Raw genomic sequence first — 16,309 nt, 5'->3', positions numbered from 1 at the left:
AAACGATTCCATTACAACATTAAACCTCGATAAATTTATCAAGTGCAGCAAATAAATCACAAAGAATCGTTAAGAATTGTGCAAACATATACAGCGCATCTTTCTACTTTTTTTAAAAAGCTTACTTATTAACATACAATCGTCCAGGACTGACTTTCCATTTCATTCAGGCATTTATTAATTTTTAATTCGGTTCCAGATTGCTGAGGTCCAAGCTACGACGTGTACCTCGGCAACAACAAGCTGACAACTTGACACACACATTTACAAATAAAGTTCATAACTTCAAAATGAGGAGTCTCTTTTTAAACCATCCGTAGGGGAAACAAGAGTTACAATCATATGTCGGCTACAGCCGGGTTTTGTTTGTGCTGTAGGTGAGTATTGGATAAAATGCTTTTAAAAATTAAGTTTCAAGGCATTTTGTACATGAATACGCAAATGAGACAGAAGATCATGTCGAACAGGTTAAAATATAGTTAGATGAGATGAGTAAAGTAAGAATTGATTTGGTTTAAGTCTGTAAATCAACTGTACTTCAACAGCATATGGTCAAGCGAGCTTTTCGATATATTCTTAAAAGGCATTATCGGCGAATATATTCATGTTCTTTTGCCCATTCGGTGTAAGATTAATAAACTGATGATTATACTGACAAGACCTTCTACGTTTCGCCTTTGGATGCTTTGATGTCGAAGCTTCACAAGTCAGTCAGTTCAAGAAAAAAACTGTTAACGGCGCAACACAGTGGCGCAGGGCTTACCCCTCCACCATTGTACAATTTTTACAAAGTCCCCGTATCTGCTTGGGGTTTTTCTGCCCCAGGCCAAGGACATTGAGATGATGGACGAATCCAAAGGAGTGCGTGCGCGCTCTCACGAGTTATGCACACTGGGCTCAAATCAACGTTTGTGCTAACAGGTGTTCTAACGAAACATCCTACCCATCGAAATGATCTACTCACTGATACTACGCATGCGCAGATCAAAATTACGCAACTTAGCCTTACTACATTAATACATTTATTACAGTTTACTGCATAGGTATTTATTGTAAACATTTTATAAGTTGAAAATGGATGGCAATTTATTAGGGTTCAATTGACTATTCTCCTGCAGGTCTGTGTCATTGGTATTCCTGACTGCTGGATGTTATTGCTTTACTAAAACAAGATTTGTGCTGTGCTTATTATTCCAGTAAGTTAAAATGTATGTGCTGTTGAAGACGTACGGCATTACGTGAACATAAAAGCGTTGGCTCCATAAAAAAAATAACACTTTTTCGGTTGGGGTGAAGGGGACTTTCTGTGAACCATAAAATTAAGGAACATTCATAGAGGCCAATAGGACTAATAAGAAAAAGAGGTAAACAGTATATTTGGAAGATATTAAACAGCAATAGCAGAAAATCGCCCAAAATTACCTACTTTCTTAATTTTAAAATGCATTTTTAACTAGTGCAGGTGTCTCATTTAGTATGGTAAGCCTTTTTAACATTTGACTCCTTTAATTTGATGTCTACTTTCAAAACGTTGATATCATGAGTTTTAAATTCAGAATCAGCACTTAGAAATTTGATAACGGGCTTATAAAATTTGCTATCATGCTTTGAAAATTTGATATTGAGCTGTTGAAATTTGATATCAAGTTTTTAAATGGATATCAACAGTGTCGTGCTTGATATCAAGCTTTTGAAACTTGTTATAATGCTTTTAAAATATATCGAGTTTTTGAAATTTGATATCAAGGTTTTAAAATGTGATATCGTGCTTTTGACATTTCATATGAGAGCTTAAATGCTAATATTATCCATCCATCTATCCATTCTCCAACCCGCTGAATCCAAACACAGGGTCACGGGGTCTGCTGGAGCCAATCCCAGCCAACACAGGGCACAAGGCAGGAACCAATCCCGGGCAGGGTGCCAACCCACCGCAGGACATGCTAATATTATATGCACTTTAAACTCTCACATCTTATTTTATCATTTTGACATGTTTATGAAATTTGATGTCAGGCTTATAAAATTTAATAACACACTTTTACACAATTGTTTTTAAAAAGTTACTCAAATACAAATAAATGTAACGGAGTAAATGTAACTTGTCAGTACCCACCTCTGCATACACACACAACACACATATATATATAATGTATATATAACACATTATATATATATATATATATATATTATTGTGCAAATATTAACAGTAATACTGCAAATGTTATGGGGCAGCAGTCATTTGCAGGGCCCGTTTACACACATTCACACACAGAGGGTCGCTTTACATCCGCCAGTTGACGTAACCTTCACATCTTCGGGAATGCGGGAGGAGAGCCCACACAGGTACTGGGGGGAACATGCAAACTCCGCAGAAACAGTAACCAGATGAGGGATCGGACCTAGTGGCTCTGTGAAGCAACAGCACTAAATATCATATTACTGTGCTGACCTTGTAACATTTTCTAAAGTTCAGGAGTATGTACAGTACTGTATATTTTAAGAAATGATGTCATTTATTTGTGATGTAATTTCTTTTCTAGCAGTCCTGACAGCTATAGAACCCTAATCTGATTATGACTTTTCCTTTTATTGGTAGTAAAATATTACATTTTTATTAAAATTGAATTATACTAATGCAAATACAGCAATTTATATTCAATACTTAATGTAATAAAATAAATCACAAGGTGTAGCAGCAAAAGTTATTTTCTTTTAAACTCCTTTGATAGCACATACTTTAGTTTCAAAGGCAATGTTAATTTTTCTGAATCTCTCAGTACTGCTGGAGAGGTTCTAGTCCCCCAGATTAAGTAGGCTCGAATATGTTATGTATGTTTAGTTACAATAAAACTAACAGCTATTGAAAGTGTGGAAGAAAGGAGCTTCACCCTTACGTTTGGTGAGAGAATGCCAAGTCTTTTATAAAAAAATAACTAAAAGAACCTCCGGGGGATTCACACACTATGAATGTATGAATCCCACTTTGTGTGTGTGATAGGATGCTATTTATAACACAGCCCAAGTTGGTGTACAACATGTCCTATATATAGACCCCTCCGGCAAAACAGCAATATTACACTTTGATCAACTGAATTAAAAAATGTTCCATATCTTGGGAGTGTCTTTGAGAAGGTCCGTTAAATAATCTGATCAAAGAAAAACTGATAACATTAAGGCGTTAACAAAGAGTGGCAGACTGCAGACAGGCTGCCTGCTTCAAGTTTGATTTCCTTTCACAAAAGCAATAAGAGAGTTTCATTTTAGGCTAATTGTCTGCTGGTGTAAAGAACATTCATTAATATGTCATTTAATTGAGGAAGTAAATCCTGAACTCTGGAAGCATCAGTGTAATCGCACCACAAATCTGTGTTGTTTACATTTTAAACCCAATTTTGGAAGCATTCTCTTCCTGTTGTATAATTTGAAGCCTTTGCATTTAGGATAATTCATTGCATGTAAAAAGTGTTACAGTTTTTACAAACATGTAAAAGACTTTTAAATTGCCACTTTAACTGAATGTATGACAGAATTCTAAATTCATGCATTTTTATGTGAAAACAAACCAAAGTTTTTCCTTTCAACATACAGTACTGTATTTATAAAAAATGAAGGATATTCAGCTCCATTCATATAATTTTTTAAAAACAACAGTGCTTTATTATTTTTTTCTTTAATATACAGTAATAGTCATTGTATTTTTAAGCATTAATTGTAACATAAAAACTGTCAATCTTGGAAAAAAATAATTAAACTAAAAAGTCACTTTTGAAAAAGAAATGTGTAGGTGTATAGAATCCATTTATTGGTTTTCTTTTTTTTAGTGGACATTTGGTTCGAGAATACCATGGAAGATCAGGACATGGTTCCTGCTGTGGTGACACACAAGAATTTTGCACAGTTGTACAGGTGAGGATACAAGTTTTTACAAGGGCCATTACTTAATGTGTAGCATACTTTCCTGCCAATGTACATAAAGCACATTTAAGTCAATGTTGACAGGTTAAACACCACACTATGATCATGTATCCAGTGTAAAGATGCTCATTGTCATGCTGTGCTTGAGTAAAACATGATAGTTTTGCTTGACTTTGTTATCCAGTTTATTTACAGTACTGTGCAAAAAGTCTTAAACTCCCTAGATTTTTTTAAATATAAATTCTTATAAATTTTGTCTCAAATATTTATTTTTGTCTTCTGCAGTAGAAAATAGCAAATTGCAGATTTTCATACATTTGTTTTTCAAAAACACACAAATTTCATTGGAACATTTAATATTTCACTGAAGAAATAACTTTAGACCAGTCTTCAGGTAGAAACATTGTTTCTTTGTAGGTCTCTAGACAAGTGCAATATTAAACAAAGATAATAAAGTGGTGCTGCTGATCAGTGACATCATGGGCTGATTGAACTAAATGGATTAATGGAAACAGAAACCAGTGGAGAAGGACTCAAACTGGGCAAAAGACAACCAACAAGACACAAGATGAACATCCAGCATCAGCAAGCTGTCACACAGGCAGAAGTTTCATGACAGAGTGTAGCAGATAAGAGATACATCATACTTGTGTCTCTTTGAAACTAGAAGACATCCAGCACTGATGTTGATTCTGACACCCTACAGTTCCTAAATCATTTTGTCCAAAGTGGTATTCATTGAAACAAATATGTGTCTGAATTTCAACAAATGGATTTATTAATGTTATCAGAGTTCATGGAATCTCTAATGCTCGGAAGTGTCAGATTCTCATCCATTATGCAATAGTATTGGGAAAGCATTTGATTGGTCTCAACATCATTCTGGCTCCAAATATATGTCCACAGTCATAAATAACAATCTTCAGTAAAAAGAAGGAGTTCTGCAACAGATGGTATAGCCACCACAGAGCCCTGATCTTGGCATCACTGATGCTGCCTGAGATTACCTGGCGAGAGAGAGAAGGAAGTGAGATAGCCAAAGTCTGCTGAAAGCTCTCCAAGAGGTTGGGAACAAACTGCTCGCTGATTTTCTTATGAAACTACACAACAGTGTGCATAAGAGAATGAATACAGTTTTAAAGGCAAAGGATAGTCATACCAAATATTGATTTGAATAAGTTTTTTACTGTTCACTGCTCTTTATGGTGATTTACTTTGATATCTAAAATCTTTCTGTGTTATTATTTCTGAAAGCATCTTGGCTTTAAAGAATATTTTTACATGTGCTTTATGTACGTACATTTTACACAGTACTGCAAGTCTTTATTATGTGACATGAAGCTGTTCTCTTATTTACATAGGCATACAAGTAATTACCTTAAGTTGATGCCATACAAATGTAAAAGAAAGGGACTATGTGAATACAGACCAGTATATATATAAGGTGAAGAGAGACCAAAGCTAAACGCATCTCCAATGTGTATGACAGGGAGATAAAAAAGAACACCCATTAAAAATGGAGGATTTGCTAAAAAGGTACACTGTACATATTCCTGCAAGCTATGATAATTCATAATCAAATAGCAAATTATGTTTGCTACTGCCGTAATTTTATTATCAGCCCTGGCAACAGATTAAAGACTGCTCGCATGTGTGGCTTGAAGCTTAGCATGATTCCCCTCTGTTGCCCTTTTCACTTTTTAAAACTTTATACTTGTGTGTCTCATTAAAAAGAATTTAAATAAATGAGAGAATCACAGATTCATCTCCTAAATATGTCTGTAGACACTATAAAGTTGTAATTCTGTTTAAAAAACAAAAACAATGATGATAGCTGTAACAGTAATGATATTAGTGTTTTTTGACTAAAGTAGGAATAAACCAGAAAAATATAAATTGGCAAATTAAAATCTGATGTTATGTACTTTGTTGGGTTGCACTGTGCATTATTTTTATAATAACTTCTTTTCTGGGAAAGAACACATCTGGAGAAGAATGGCTTCCTAGACACCAGGTTCAGACTACAAAATCTGACCGATAATAAAATGGCTCTGCCTGTCCTGATCTCCAGACTGGCCGAATTAAACCTCCAGCACCTCCAGGATGTTGTCGCACCAGAGAGCACATGTTCTACTACACTCATTAAGGTATGAGGAAAAATGTTAATTTGGTATATGACATCTAGTTATACAGTAAAAAAAGTTGAAACTCCTAATGTGTTAGAAAATATAATTGGTTAATTGGCTGAAGTCGTTTACCACATGCATTGTTTTTAAAAGGAACAAACTTTTTAAATACTGTAAACTTGAGTACACTCAATAAGTACTGACATTCTTGGTAAATATAAACAAAAACTGATATAAGCTGTATTTTTATACTGACAAAATTAGTAAACTATCAATCTGTTTTAAAATACAGGTAAAATTCCATTATAACGAATATCTTTACAATGAATTTTTCATTACAACAAAGTATTTTTATGGTCCCGACTGCTTCCCGATATGACACGAGTCTATAGAAATCTTGTTACTACAAAGTACATTCAGCAGATACTTTCATTACAACGAAGTGCCCAAAAGACCTTGAAATTCCTGAATGAATCATCCGCAGAGCAGTTAGTTCTGTGGCCGCAGCTCAGTTGTGCACAACGACCCTCAAACAGAAACACTGTAATTTTTTTTCTTTCTTCGAGCTTTCCTCATACTGTTTTTTGTTTCCTGTGGTTTTCAGTGATACCTTTTGCTTATTGCTCATCAACACTTGAAAAACATCCATTGGAATTGAACTCATTGTCACCCTCCTATAGAAATGGCAGACACGAAAACACAATAACAGTTCATATTAGAAAAAAAAAAACAAATTTTTTGCACGCTTCGGGACGCACTTCAGCGTGTCATTCCCGTTGGGTGGGTCCCAAAAGTATTCAGAAACCTCACAATATGAAGAAGAAGAAAAGGATGATTCAGCTTCTGATTGATAACTGTACTGCCCACAACATGCTTCCAAATTTAGATAATGTTTGCGTTAAATTCCTCCCACCCAATTGCACAAGTGCTTCAGCAATTGGATTTGGGCATCATTCGCACCCTGAAAGTGTATTATGGCAAGGAAATGCTGAGGAAAATTCTCATCAGCATAACTTGTAGGCAGGAGGAGATTAAAATTAACGCAAAAGAAGCTATTGAAATGATTGCAAATGTCTGGGTGCAAGTTAAAGAAAGCACTATAGTAACAAATACAATGAAATCTTCGTTACGACGAAATATTTTTTAGGTCCCTGGGAGTTCGTTGTAACGGAATTTTACCTGTATTTTTTTTCTGAACAAATGCCATTAGAAGTATTGAATCCCATATGGTGCAGCCTCTTCTGGTACAGAAAACAACACAATACGTCTTCCTATAATATTTAATGAGTTTCAGGGTGTATTCACACTTGCCATTCATTCCGTGCCCAAGCACGTTTGTCCGCATGTAACCCTGCAAAGTCTAGCTATTTTGACTAGTGTGGTCACTCCGTGCTGGGCCAACCACTTGGAAGAGGTGGGCCTGAGCACAATTCAGTAGCATTCAGGAACAGTGTGATCAGACTCAAAAAACAGACATATGACGTCAATGATGCAAATTCCTCCCTTAACAGCATTTGTCACCATAGCAGAAACTCTATGCTGTACACCCAATAAATCTGTAAGAGGGCAGAGCATTGTCCTGCCCTGCACAACTTCAAAACAACCACAAAATAAGTAAAATCATTTTGCCATACATGCTGTCTCTCTATGTTCAGATCTTGTTTTGGCTTTACACGAAGTTGTGTGGTCATGATAAAAGTGTGCCTGGGCTCAGAGCATTAAGCGCAGTGTAAGTGCAGGTCAGCGGGGGAGTTGGGTTGGAGGGGTGGGAGACAATCGTGTGTGGGCATGGTACGAAACAAACTTACACCCTCACAAATGACTTGTCTAGGACCTTTCCTCTGTCCAGAAATTTTCCACATGTAATTCACCTTAAAATTGTGTTCCAGTAACATCTCTGCAGGTCATATTAAAATACATGAGGGACTAGACCCTAATTGTCAACAATAATACTATGTTGCACCTGAATCACAGGAGTTGAATGTTTAGGGACTGTCCTAAATTAAAACCTTTTGAAAGTGAACATTTGCTTGTCTCTCAGACAGTGTCATTAATATTTATACAATTTGGCGTGGCAAAAGCACATATACCAAACTGCATTTGTGTCCTTGTCCTGGTAATATAACTATTATGTTGGTGGTTTCACACTGCTTTAGTATTGCTGTATAATGGTATTATATTTAACTTTTGTGTATGTTTGTATCTATTACCTGATTTATGAAGATAAAAAATCATATTATTTTCTTTTCTAAATATGTATTTTCTCTCTTTTTATACCCTGGTGAAACATACACTTCACAAAATTTTCTGTAGGACATATACATATGTAATAGGCAGAATTTCACTGCAAGCTTCAATATTTAATTTTCTTCAAAAAATCTTCAATATCGAGTAACTTTTAGCACTATTTATATTTAAATACTTCTACCATGGATATTTTGCATCTGCTCCTTTGTAATTGTTCCTGCATCCTTATTTCTGCTGGCATAGATTTAACATAAAAACATTTCCTTGCTTGCTTAATATCTCGTCTCATTAATATCATCTTTTTAGAGTCAAACTCTGGTTCCATCTAAGAAGTCATGTGTAAAGTCTCTTCAACGCCGGCTTCAAGAGCATGTAAGATTACTGGTAGAAAGTACAGAAGTCATATGGAGTGAAGAACTTGTCCGGGATCTTCCCCAAACCTGGAAGCAACATGGAGATTTAATCCTTATCGCAGAAAGCACCTTTCAGGATCCTATATGGAAAAAGTTTGGTGAGTAGCGCCTTGCTTCAAATGAGATGCCCATACAAGGCTAAAGCACGACCAGACATTGTTTTAATTTTATTATTTTTGCTTTATAAAACAAATGGCAATATCCAGTTTGTTACATACTGTATAACAGGTTAAGATGCATTTTGCATTATTGAGAAGGCATATTTTAAAACAAATGGGAAATAACACATTTTAAAATATAATCTCAATTAAAATGTATTTTGTAAGATTCAATGCAATCAGCATTTAATGTTTTGGGTACTTTCAGGGTCAGACATTTGGAAGACAGTGGCCACAGCTCTGGGAGTAAAAAGGGTTGCTAAAATAAGCAGAATATCTACAGATGGATTTCGTACGCCTGTGGTTACACTACTGTTGGGCGAGGACAGCTGGGTAAATCATGTGGACAATGGAATCAGGTACAGGATATTTCTGTTTGGATGATGTTTGTTTGTTTCCAGCAACAATACTTACAAAACAGTTAGCTAACTTGAAAACTTTTCTTAAAAACAACAAAGTATCTGCAACAAGTTGAACATTGCAATGAAAGGGAAAAGTTTTTGGAACCTATGTAGCAACTGAGTAATATGATCCACAGGTGTGAGACATTACTGATAAAGGCAGAATATGTAGGAAAGCTCGGATGAACAAAGATGGGAATGATTCAATGGATATGTGCAACGGTGTGAGAGGAATACAAATGCTGAGTTAAGGGAAAGACTTGGTGGGGAGGAAATATATGTTCTGCTGAGGAGAATCGGATTAAGGTAGTTCGGTAATGTGAAGCAAAACAGAGGATGTTTGGGTGAAGAGGTGCATGAACATGGAGGTGGAAGGGACAACTCAAAGAGGAAGGCCAAGGATGATGTGGTTAAGGATGGTTTTGGATGATATAAAAAGTTTAGGTCTCACAGATATCCCCAGGACCATTGGAGAGTAGACAAAAGAGATTTGGGAGAAGAAATCTTAATCTGAAAAATGGCGGTTAATCCGATGATGATAATGATAATATACTTGTGACCACATGGTACATTTTACAACATTTCAGTGTGATACTGCTATTCACTATCAGTTGCATTGTTTCACAATGGTGTTGACAATTCTCAACACTTAGTCAGAAACAATGTAGAATACTACATCCAGTTATAGCTGTTTTTATAATAAATAACTACTGCAAAATTTGTAATTTAAATATTTATTACATAGTTTACTTTTTTGGGGATTTTACAGTTTAGTAATTACATACTGATTTTTTTAAAATTAAGAACTATACAGTATATGCCAAACTTTTTTTTTTTTTTGTGTAGAATACACTGCCACCTAATTTTTCCCTCTTATGGTTCTGATCAAAGATTACATTTAATCTCTTGCTATAGCAGCAAATGGTGATGCTCATCAATCTTCCTCAATGATAATGACTCTGTCATACTGTAATGTTCCTCAGTTGTATATCAAATACAATACAACTTCCATTGACAAAGTATCATCCCACACTGCTTACCTTGAGCAAACTTTGAGTCAGCATAACTGTGCGTTTTCCATAATTTTACAAGCATTGGTAAAGTTTGTAGTCCTTCAGCCTAGTTAATAAGAAAAACAAAAACAAACATATTAACTTTGAAACTTAACTTTTTCCTCGCAGGTATGAATTTGATGTCACAAAATGCATGTTCTCTTCAGGAAATATCACAGAGAAGCTCAGAATAATGACATTTGATTGCACTGGAGAAACTGTGGTGGACCTGTATGCAGGTACAAAAGGAAGTTCACCTGTTTCAAGCTGGGCCAATGCCTAATTAACTAGGATTTCTTTTATTCATTAACTACATAACCTATAGTTAAAGCACTAAGCTTCACATATACTGTAATTCAAATCTCTAGCCTCATTAGTAAACTAATGCTAGCATGTCTTTCATAACACATTTTAAAATTGTTGCACTATCAGGCAGATATTGCATATCTCAGCAGGAAAATCCAAATCATTTGACTTACATTCCTAATCAGTCACTGATTTACTGTTTATATAGAGTAATAATAAAATTGGCCTTCTTACCTTTTTTAACTCTATGTTTTTGTGCATATGTTGTTTTTCAAATGTTACCTTATACAATACGTTACATTTATCAGGATTATTCTTAGAAACAAATTGCTTAACAAATGTGTAACAATCATTCTGTTTCTACACAAGTAAATTAACTGGATATGCCACATAGTCAATCTTTTTTTGTGTGTGTAACTTCCACAGTAAAAACAATCAAAAGATGGTGACAATAAGAGCATATACATTTTTATGTTTGATTCTGGATTTTATTTTTGCATTTTTTACCTATGTGTATCTATTTAACCAATTACTTTTCCTGCTTAAACCTAGTCACCTGGCTGTGATTATTAGCTATGAACTTAACTTAAATGCTTCAAAACTAGATAACAATATCGTTTTAGGTACCCTAATACAAATTTGCAAAGGTGTTTCCTTTCTGAAAACCATAAGTACTTTCTCCACAGGTATTGGTTATTTCACGCTTCCTTACCTGGTACATAGCAAGGCTACTCTGGTACATGCTTGTGAGTGGAATCCTGATGCAGTAATTGCATTGCGCAGAAACCTCCACCTTAACCGAGTGTCCCACAAATGTGTAATCCATGAAGGTGATAACAGACAGGTATTAAAAACAACTGCTTCCTTTCTCTCTTCTAATTATATGTACAGTAATATATCTTATGTAGATCACTTACCCCACCCTTCTAAAGAGCAAAGAAAAAGAAAGCTGCAATTTTAAGTTGTTACTTACACATATTTCAATTTACAAAAATTCATTGAGGACATCATGAATATACATGTATTTCAGTATGTAATCATAACCTGGCTCTGCATCCTATATGAGTCTGAAAAGCTTTTTTTTTTTTTTAAATAATGTACCGTAAATTCTTTATATTATAAACACACTAGTTTAAAAACTAGAAAAATTTAAATACTAGGGCTATAGTTTCTATCATAAAATATTGTAAGTTATGCTTCCTCCAGTGGCCTTAAGATTTGGAAATTGCAGAATCTTTGCAGACTTAGTGGTATTGAAGGACTGAAACCTAACTCTTGACTTCTCTAAAAGTGCTGTATAGTGCAAGAATCCTCATGGAAAAAACATAACATTCTCAAGCCCATTTAATCCTTTTTTTTTTTTTTAAAGAGAGACTGGAGCCTGTACTGGTAGCACTGGGCAGCAGTCAACCCTGGAAATGGACCTGACCCATTGAAGGGCCCACTCACACTCTCTTAGCGCAAATTTGTTTGAAATCACTAGTTTCACGCACATATTAGAGGATGTGGAAGGAAAAGCAAAGTACTCAGTGGAAGAGCCATGCAGACACTGGCAGAACATGCAAGCTTCACATGGTAGAGTTTCTCATTTTGAGCAGCCTGCTTGTTAATGTTTGCCATTAGATGTACATCTCAATGTTTATCCATAATTTGGTATGCCTCCATAGTATATGTAACTCACTTAGTTTAAATATACAGTGCTGCAGTATGCCTGATGCTGGAGATATATACTTTGTATTCCCAGCTAATTTCTGTTGTTCCATTGCTTCAGAAATAAACACTTTTCATCAGCTTTATCCTATGTTAGACACTAACATCAAAAGCAATTATAGTTCTTTGTCTGTGTAAGTGTGAGAAATATTTATATTATATTTATTGTCAACCTGACTACTGATTAAAAATGTATCTAACGCAATAATTAAAGATTTGGTATAGTCCTCTTTCTTAGGCCAGGAGCCTGTAATTCAAAAAACAAACAAGCTATCAAAATTCTATACAGTTTTTTATGTTTATAAAATGAGTAAAGTAACAACCAAAAAGATATTGTTTTTATATGCTTTTACTAATTGTTTAGATGATGCATGTTCTAACTATTTTCTCTTTCCTCTAGCTTTCCATGTGCGATGTTGCTGACAGAGTAAACTTGGGATTAATTCCTAGCTCTGAAGAGGGTTGGCCTACAGCTTGTCGACTCCTAAGACAGAACAGTGGAGGCATCCTCCACATTCACCAAAATGTTACCAGTCTGCCACACAAGCCTGCCTTGCTCCAGCAAGATACCTGTTCCCAGGAGGCCAGCGAAGAATATCATGAATGTAAAAATAAAGTTATACCTTCCGAAAATAATGATACCGTGTTTGAAGAAAATTTCTGCAGTTCCTCAGCTAAAGGAAGAATAAAATCAGAGTGGGGAAAATGGGCCGAGACAGCAGCATCTCAAATAACAAAGCTACTGATGGAAAACTGGGAAAAGCCATGGAAGACACACATCCGGCACATACAGCATGTAAAATCATATGCTCCACACATTGATCATATAGTTTTGGATTTAGAATGTAGACCTAGTTGTTAGTGCAAAAAGCAAAACATGTTACTGCTGTCTGTATGTTGCAATTGAAGCAAACATTCCAGCAAACTACAATATTTTTAACTCGAATAACAACATCATAGATTCAGAAACTGAAGTATGTGTGTTGGGGTAAAAAACAAATTAATCTAATTCTGTACATAGTATGTATTTTATGTCATTTTGGCTGTTTTAGTTTTCCCAGTTTGGAGAATGTCTGTCTTGGAACTTGGAAGTCTCAAATGTCTCAAGTAAGTTATTTAATAAATGTATTCCCATATGCCTACAGTGCTATTCATCCCTTCATTCCCTGAACATACTGGGTTACAATAAGTAAGAGCTTGCCATGGTGGTAATGGATGAAGATTGTCCTGGGTCATGCTGTCTGCTGAACCATGTAATCATGGTAACAATAATAATAATTATTATTATTATCAAATCTTGATGGGATGGCATAAATGCGTACATCTTTGAACGATTTAGACTGACCAGCTAAAGGAACTGTAATTTTTTGGACTATAGAAAGAAATTAGAGGCACCCCACTTAAACCTTGTGAACAATAAAAAAAATGCCATAATGCATGCCAGATACCCCAACCAAGACACAAAGCCAGGTTGAAGAGCTGTGAAGCAGGAGCATTTCTGGCACAGCTTCCCTGGCACATCTCTAAGTGGAACATTAATGAATATATTTTAAAAACAGAAACTTCATTGTCAGGAGGTTTTCATTTAACAATAAACAGCTGTACACACACCAGTCATAGCATTTTTACTCCTCTGTCCTCTGGCAGGCACTTCAGGGCCCTGCATGCCCACACCACCAGGCTGAAGAACAGCTTTAAGCCAAAAGAAATCCGCGGATTAAATGCACAGCAATCGCCACCCCTTCCTATAACAGAAAGCAGCACTGACTGAACTGAACTTGTGCAACAACCACACATAGTCACAAACTTATACGTGACCCATGAGGAACTCATGACCATTACATTGTCTGTAAATGTTACTGTGACTTCATTTTTTATTTATCTATTTATGCTTACATATTTACCTTTACTTTTACTCTGTGTATATTTGGAACTGGTAATAGTAACTCTGCTTCTCATAGTTTAAGGTCTCATTATCATAATTGCCAATATAAAATAAAAATCCAAGATATGTTTTCTTTTTAAAATTAATTAGAATTTTCCATACCAGAAAATGTTTACTAAAAACAAAATATTGCATCAAAATGCAGATTTAGAAATATCTACCCTACATATACAGTATATATAAAATTCTAAGCCTAAAAGTGCAACGGTGACGTTTTTATGTCATGTTTTTTGTCACGCTTTAAACCTGGCTTATTTTAAAACCTATATATATATATATATATATATATATATATATATATATGGTATCATTCTTTTCAGAATGTATCAAACTTTAATGTGATGTTGTTTGATTTTCAGATTCTTATTCCATTTTTAAAATTTAATTTTTAAATTATAAACTAAAAAAATATCAAGAATGCCCGGGGCTGAAAATAAAACACAAAGAGTAGGACAGCTGCTGTACAGGCTTTTAAATGTTCGAAGTGCAGCGTGAGATGCAGATCACGCTGTGTGGTAGCAGCAGCAGCAAGCCAGCAGCTAATCGAGCAAAGAGAAGGAAAAAAAACTATTTCTTTCCCATTGTATCACTGTTTAAGAGGGGGTTTTGGAGGAGCGACCGCGACTCCTTGGGGTGCGTTCAGCCTCCCTATTCACAATGCCAGTGGCAGAGACGCAAAGTGGCTGGCGAGCATGGGGGAACCCCCAGTATTGAATATAAAATAGTACATTAAAGGTTGCAGAATAATGTCATATAACTATTCCTGCTTTCAAATTACAGAAGATAGAATACAAACATTTCATCCATTTCAAACCCTACCCCAAAGCACATTTAAGATGATGTACTAGAGGCCCGTACCTGGCAGCAACAAGCACAAGGCAGGGTCCCAGCTCTGGACACTGTACTAGTTCATTTTCTGGCCCACTCTTGGACACATCGACAATGTATAACACCCAGCTGGCAGCACCTCAGATTAGGTACTCTCTATAATGCATCTATTAGTCACATTCAGTTATGTAATAACACTAACAATGAATTCTTTTGGTCTTAATAACACAAATCATTGGTGGACTGGGTCATATTAAATGATTGTGATACGTTGGTAGGTGAAGGACATTATGACTTCATTTTAATCCCATGCAAAATCAATTAAATTGCATCAATTTGGGAAACAAATAGTTTGTTTTCATGAATTACAATTTGTATAATGAAAATTAATGTGTTTTTGTAATACATACAAATTATTATCATACATATTATTTTGTTGTTAATTAAAATACAAGTAATTATTATCTTATAACACATAATTGCCTGTAAAACTTAATATAAAAGAAACATTTCTGAAGTGTTACTTTGTTTGCAACATATTTAACTGCTGTGAAATCCTTTTTAAAGAAGTGTAATATTCTGTAGCCTTTGACACAATTTAAACTACTTTCGAAAGTCTGCTATGAATTAACTTGAAACACAAGCCTTGACCACAAAATGTGTTAAGGATAATGTGGGACATCATGTTCAATGCATGTTTTTCATTTTCTGTAATAAGGCACTAAAAGCAAAGCATCTTTTAAATTCCTTACAGTCCAGCACTGACCTAAAATATGTGTTTTGTCTGGTCTTGACAGCAAAATAAATGTCCTATTTGTGCAACACTTTTATTTTTTTTTTCCCACACTTTTCAACAGTAAAAGAGGCTGACCTTTGTTAAGGCACAGGTCATTTGCAAAGGGTGCATTAGATAGTTCTAATTCAAAGTATTTCAAAATGATTGAGTTAATAGGATGTGTTTACAGTAATTTATTATGTTTTTGTAGCTTGGTAAATCCTAACATACAGAGGAAATTTGAATGCATTAGCAATCCAGCTTTTCTGTGTTAACGATGATTCAGTTCAGGGCAAACAAGCCTCAGCAAACCATGTCATGAATTGTTTGCCCTGATACGTACTTGATACAGGTTCTATTTCAGTAATATTTCCTGGTACTTTGTGTTTGTTTAATTTATCCTTGAATTTCTCTGCAGCCCATGTTTCTT

The 16,309-nt window shown here is 35.2% G+C and overlaps 2 protein-coding genes across 3 annotated transcripts in view; one reads left to right on the top strand and one right to left on the bottom strand.

Annotated features, from left to right (window-relative positions):
- The first annotated feature begins 326 nt into the window (after positions 1–326).
- On the top strand, positions 327–14,474 carry trmt12 (tRNA methyltransferase 12 homolog). Its single transcript, XM_039766057.1, has 8 exons — positions 327–377; positions 3,825–3,909; positions 5,897–6,065; positions 8,598–8,802; positions 9,071–9,221; positions 10,445–10,554; positions 11,308–11,465; positions 12,732–14,474. The coding sequence occupies exons 2-8, from the start codon at positions 3,848–3,850 to the stop codon at positions 13,191–13,193; spliced, it is 1,317 nt and encodes a 438-aa protein (XP_039621991.1). The 5' UTR covers positions 327–377; positions 3,825–3,847; the 3' UTR covers positions 13,194–14,474.
- srpx2 (sushi-repeat containing protein X-linked 2) overlaps positions 4,186–16,309 on the bottom strand; it is a 122,505-nt gene continuing 110,381 nt past the window's right edge. The window contains exons 11-12 of one of the 2 annotated variants that reach the window (XM_039766056.1): positions 10,304–10,382; positions 4,186–4,925 (exon numbers count right to left, since the gene is read on the bottom strand). In XM_039766056.1, coding sequence (XP_039621990.1) covers positions 10,349–10,382 — 34 coding nt within the window. In that variant the 3' untranslated portion in view covers positions 4,186–4,925; positions 10,304–10,348. Of the gene's footprint in view, positions 4,926–10,103; positions 10,383–16,309 lie in introns of those variants that run through there. The other variant, XM_039766055.1, reaches the window with a different exon arrangement.

This window comes from Polypterus senegalus, chromosome 10 (assembly GCF_016835505.1).
Source record: "Polypterus senegalus isolate Bchr_013 chromosome 10, ASM1683550v1, whole genome shotgun sequence".
NCBI lineage: Eukaryota > Metazoa > Chordata > Cladistia > Polypteriformes > Polypteridae > Polypterus > Polypterus senegalus.
Note: the sequence above shows the minus strand (reverse complement) of the source record. Positions and strands in the feature narration are given on the sequence as shown.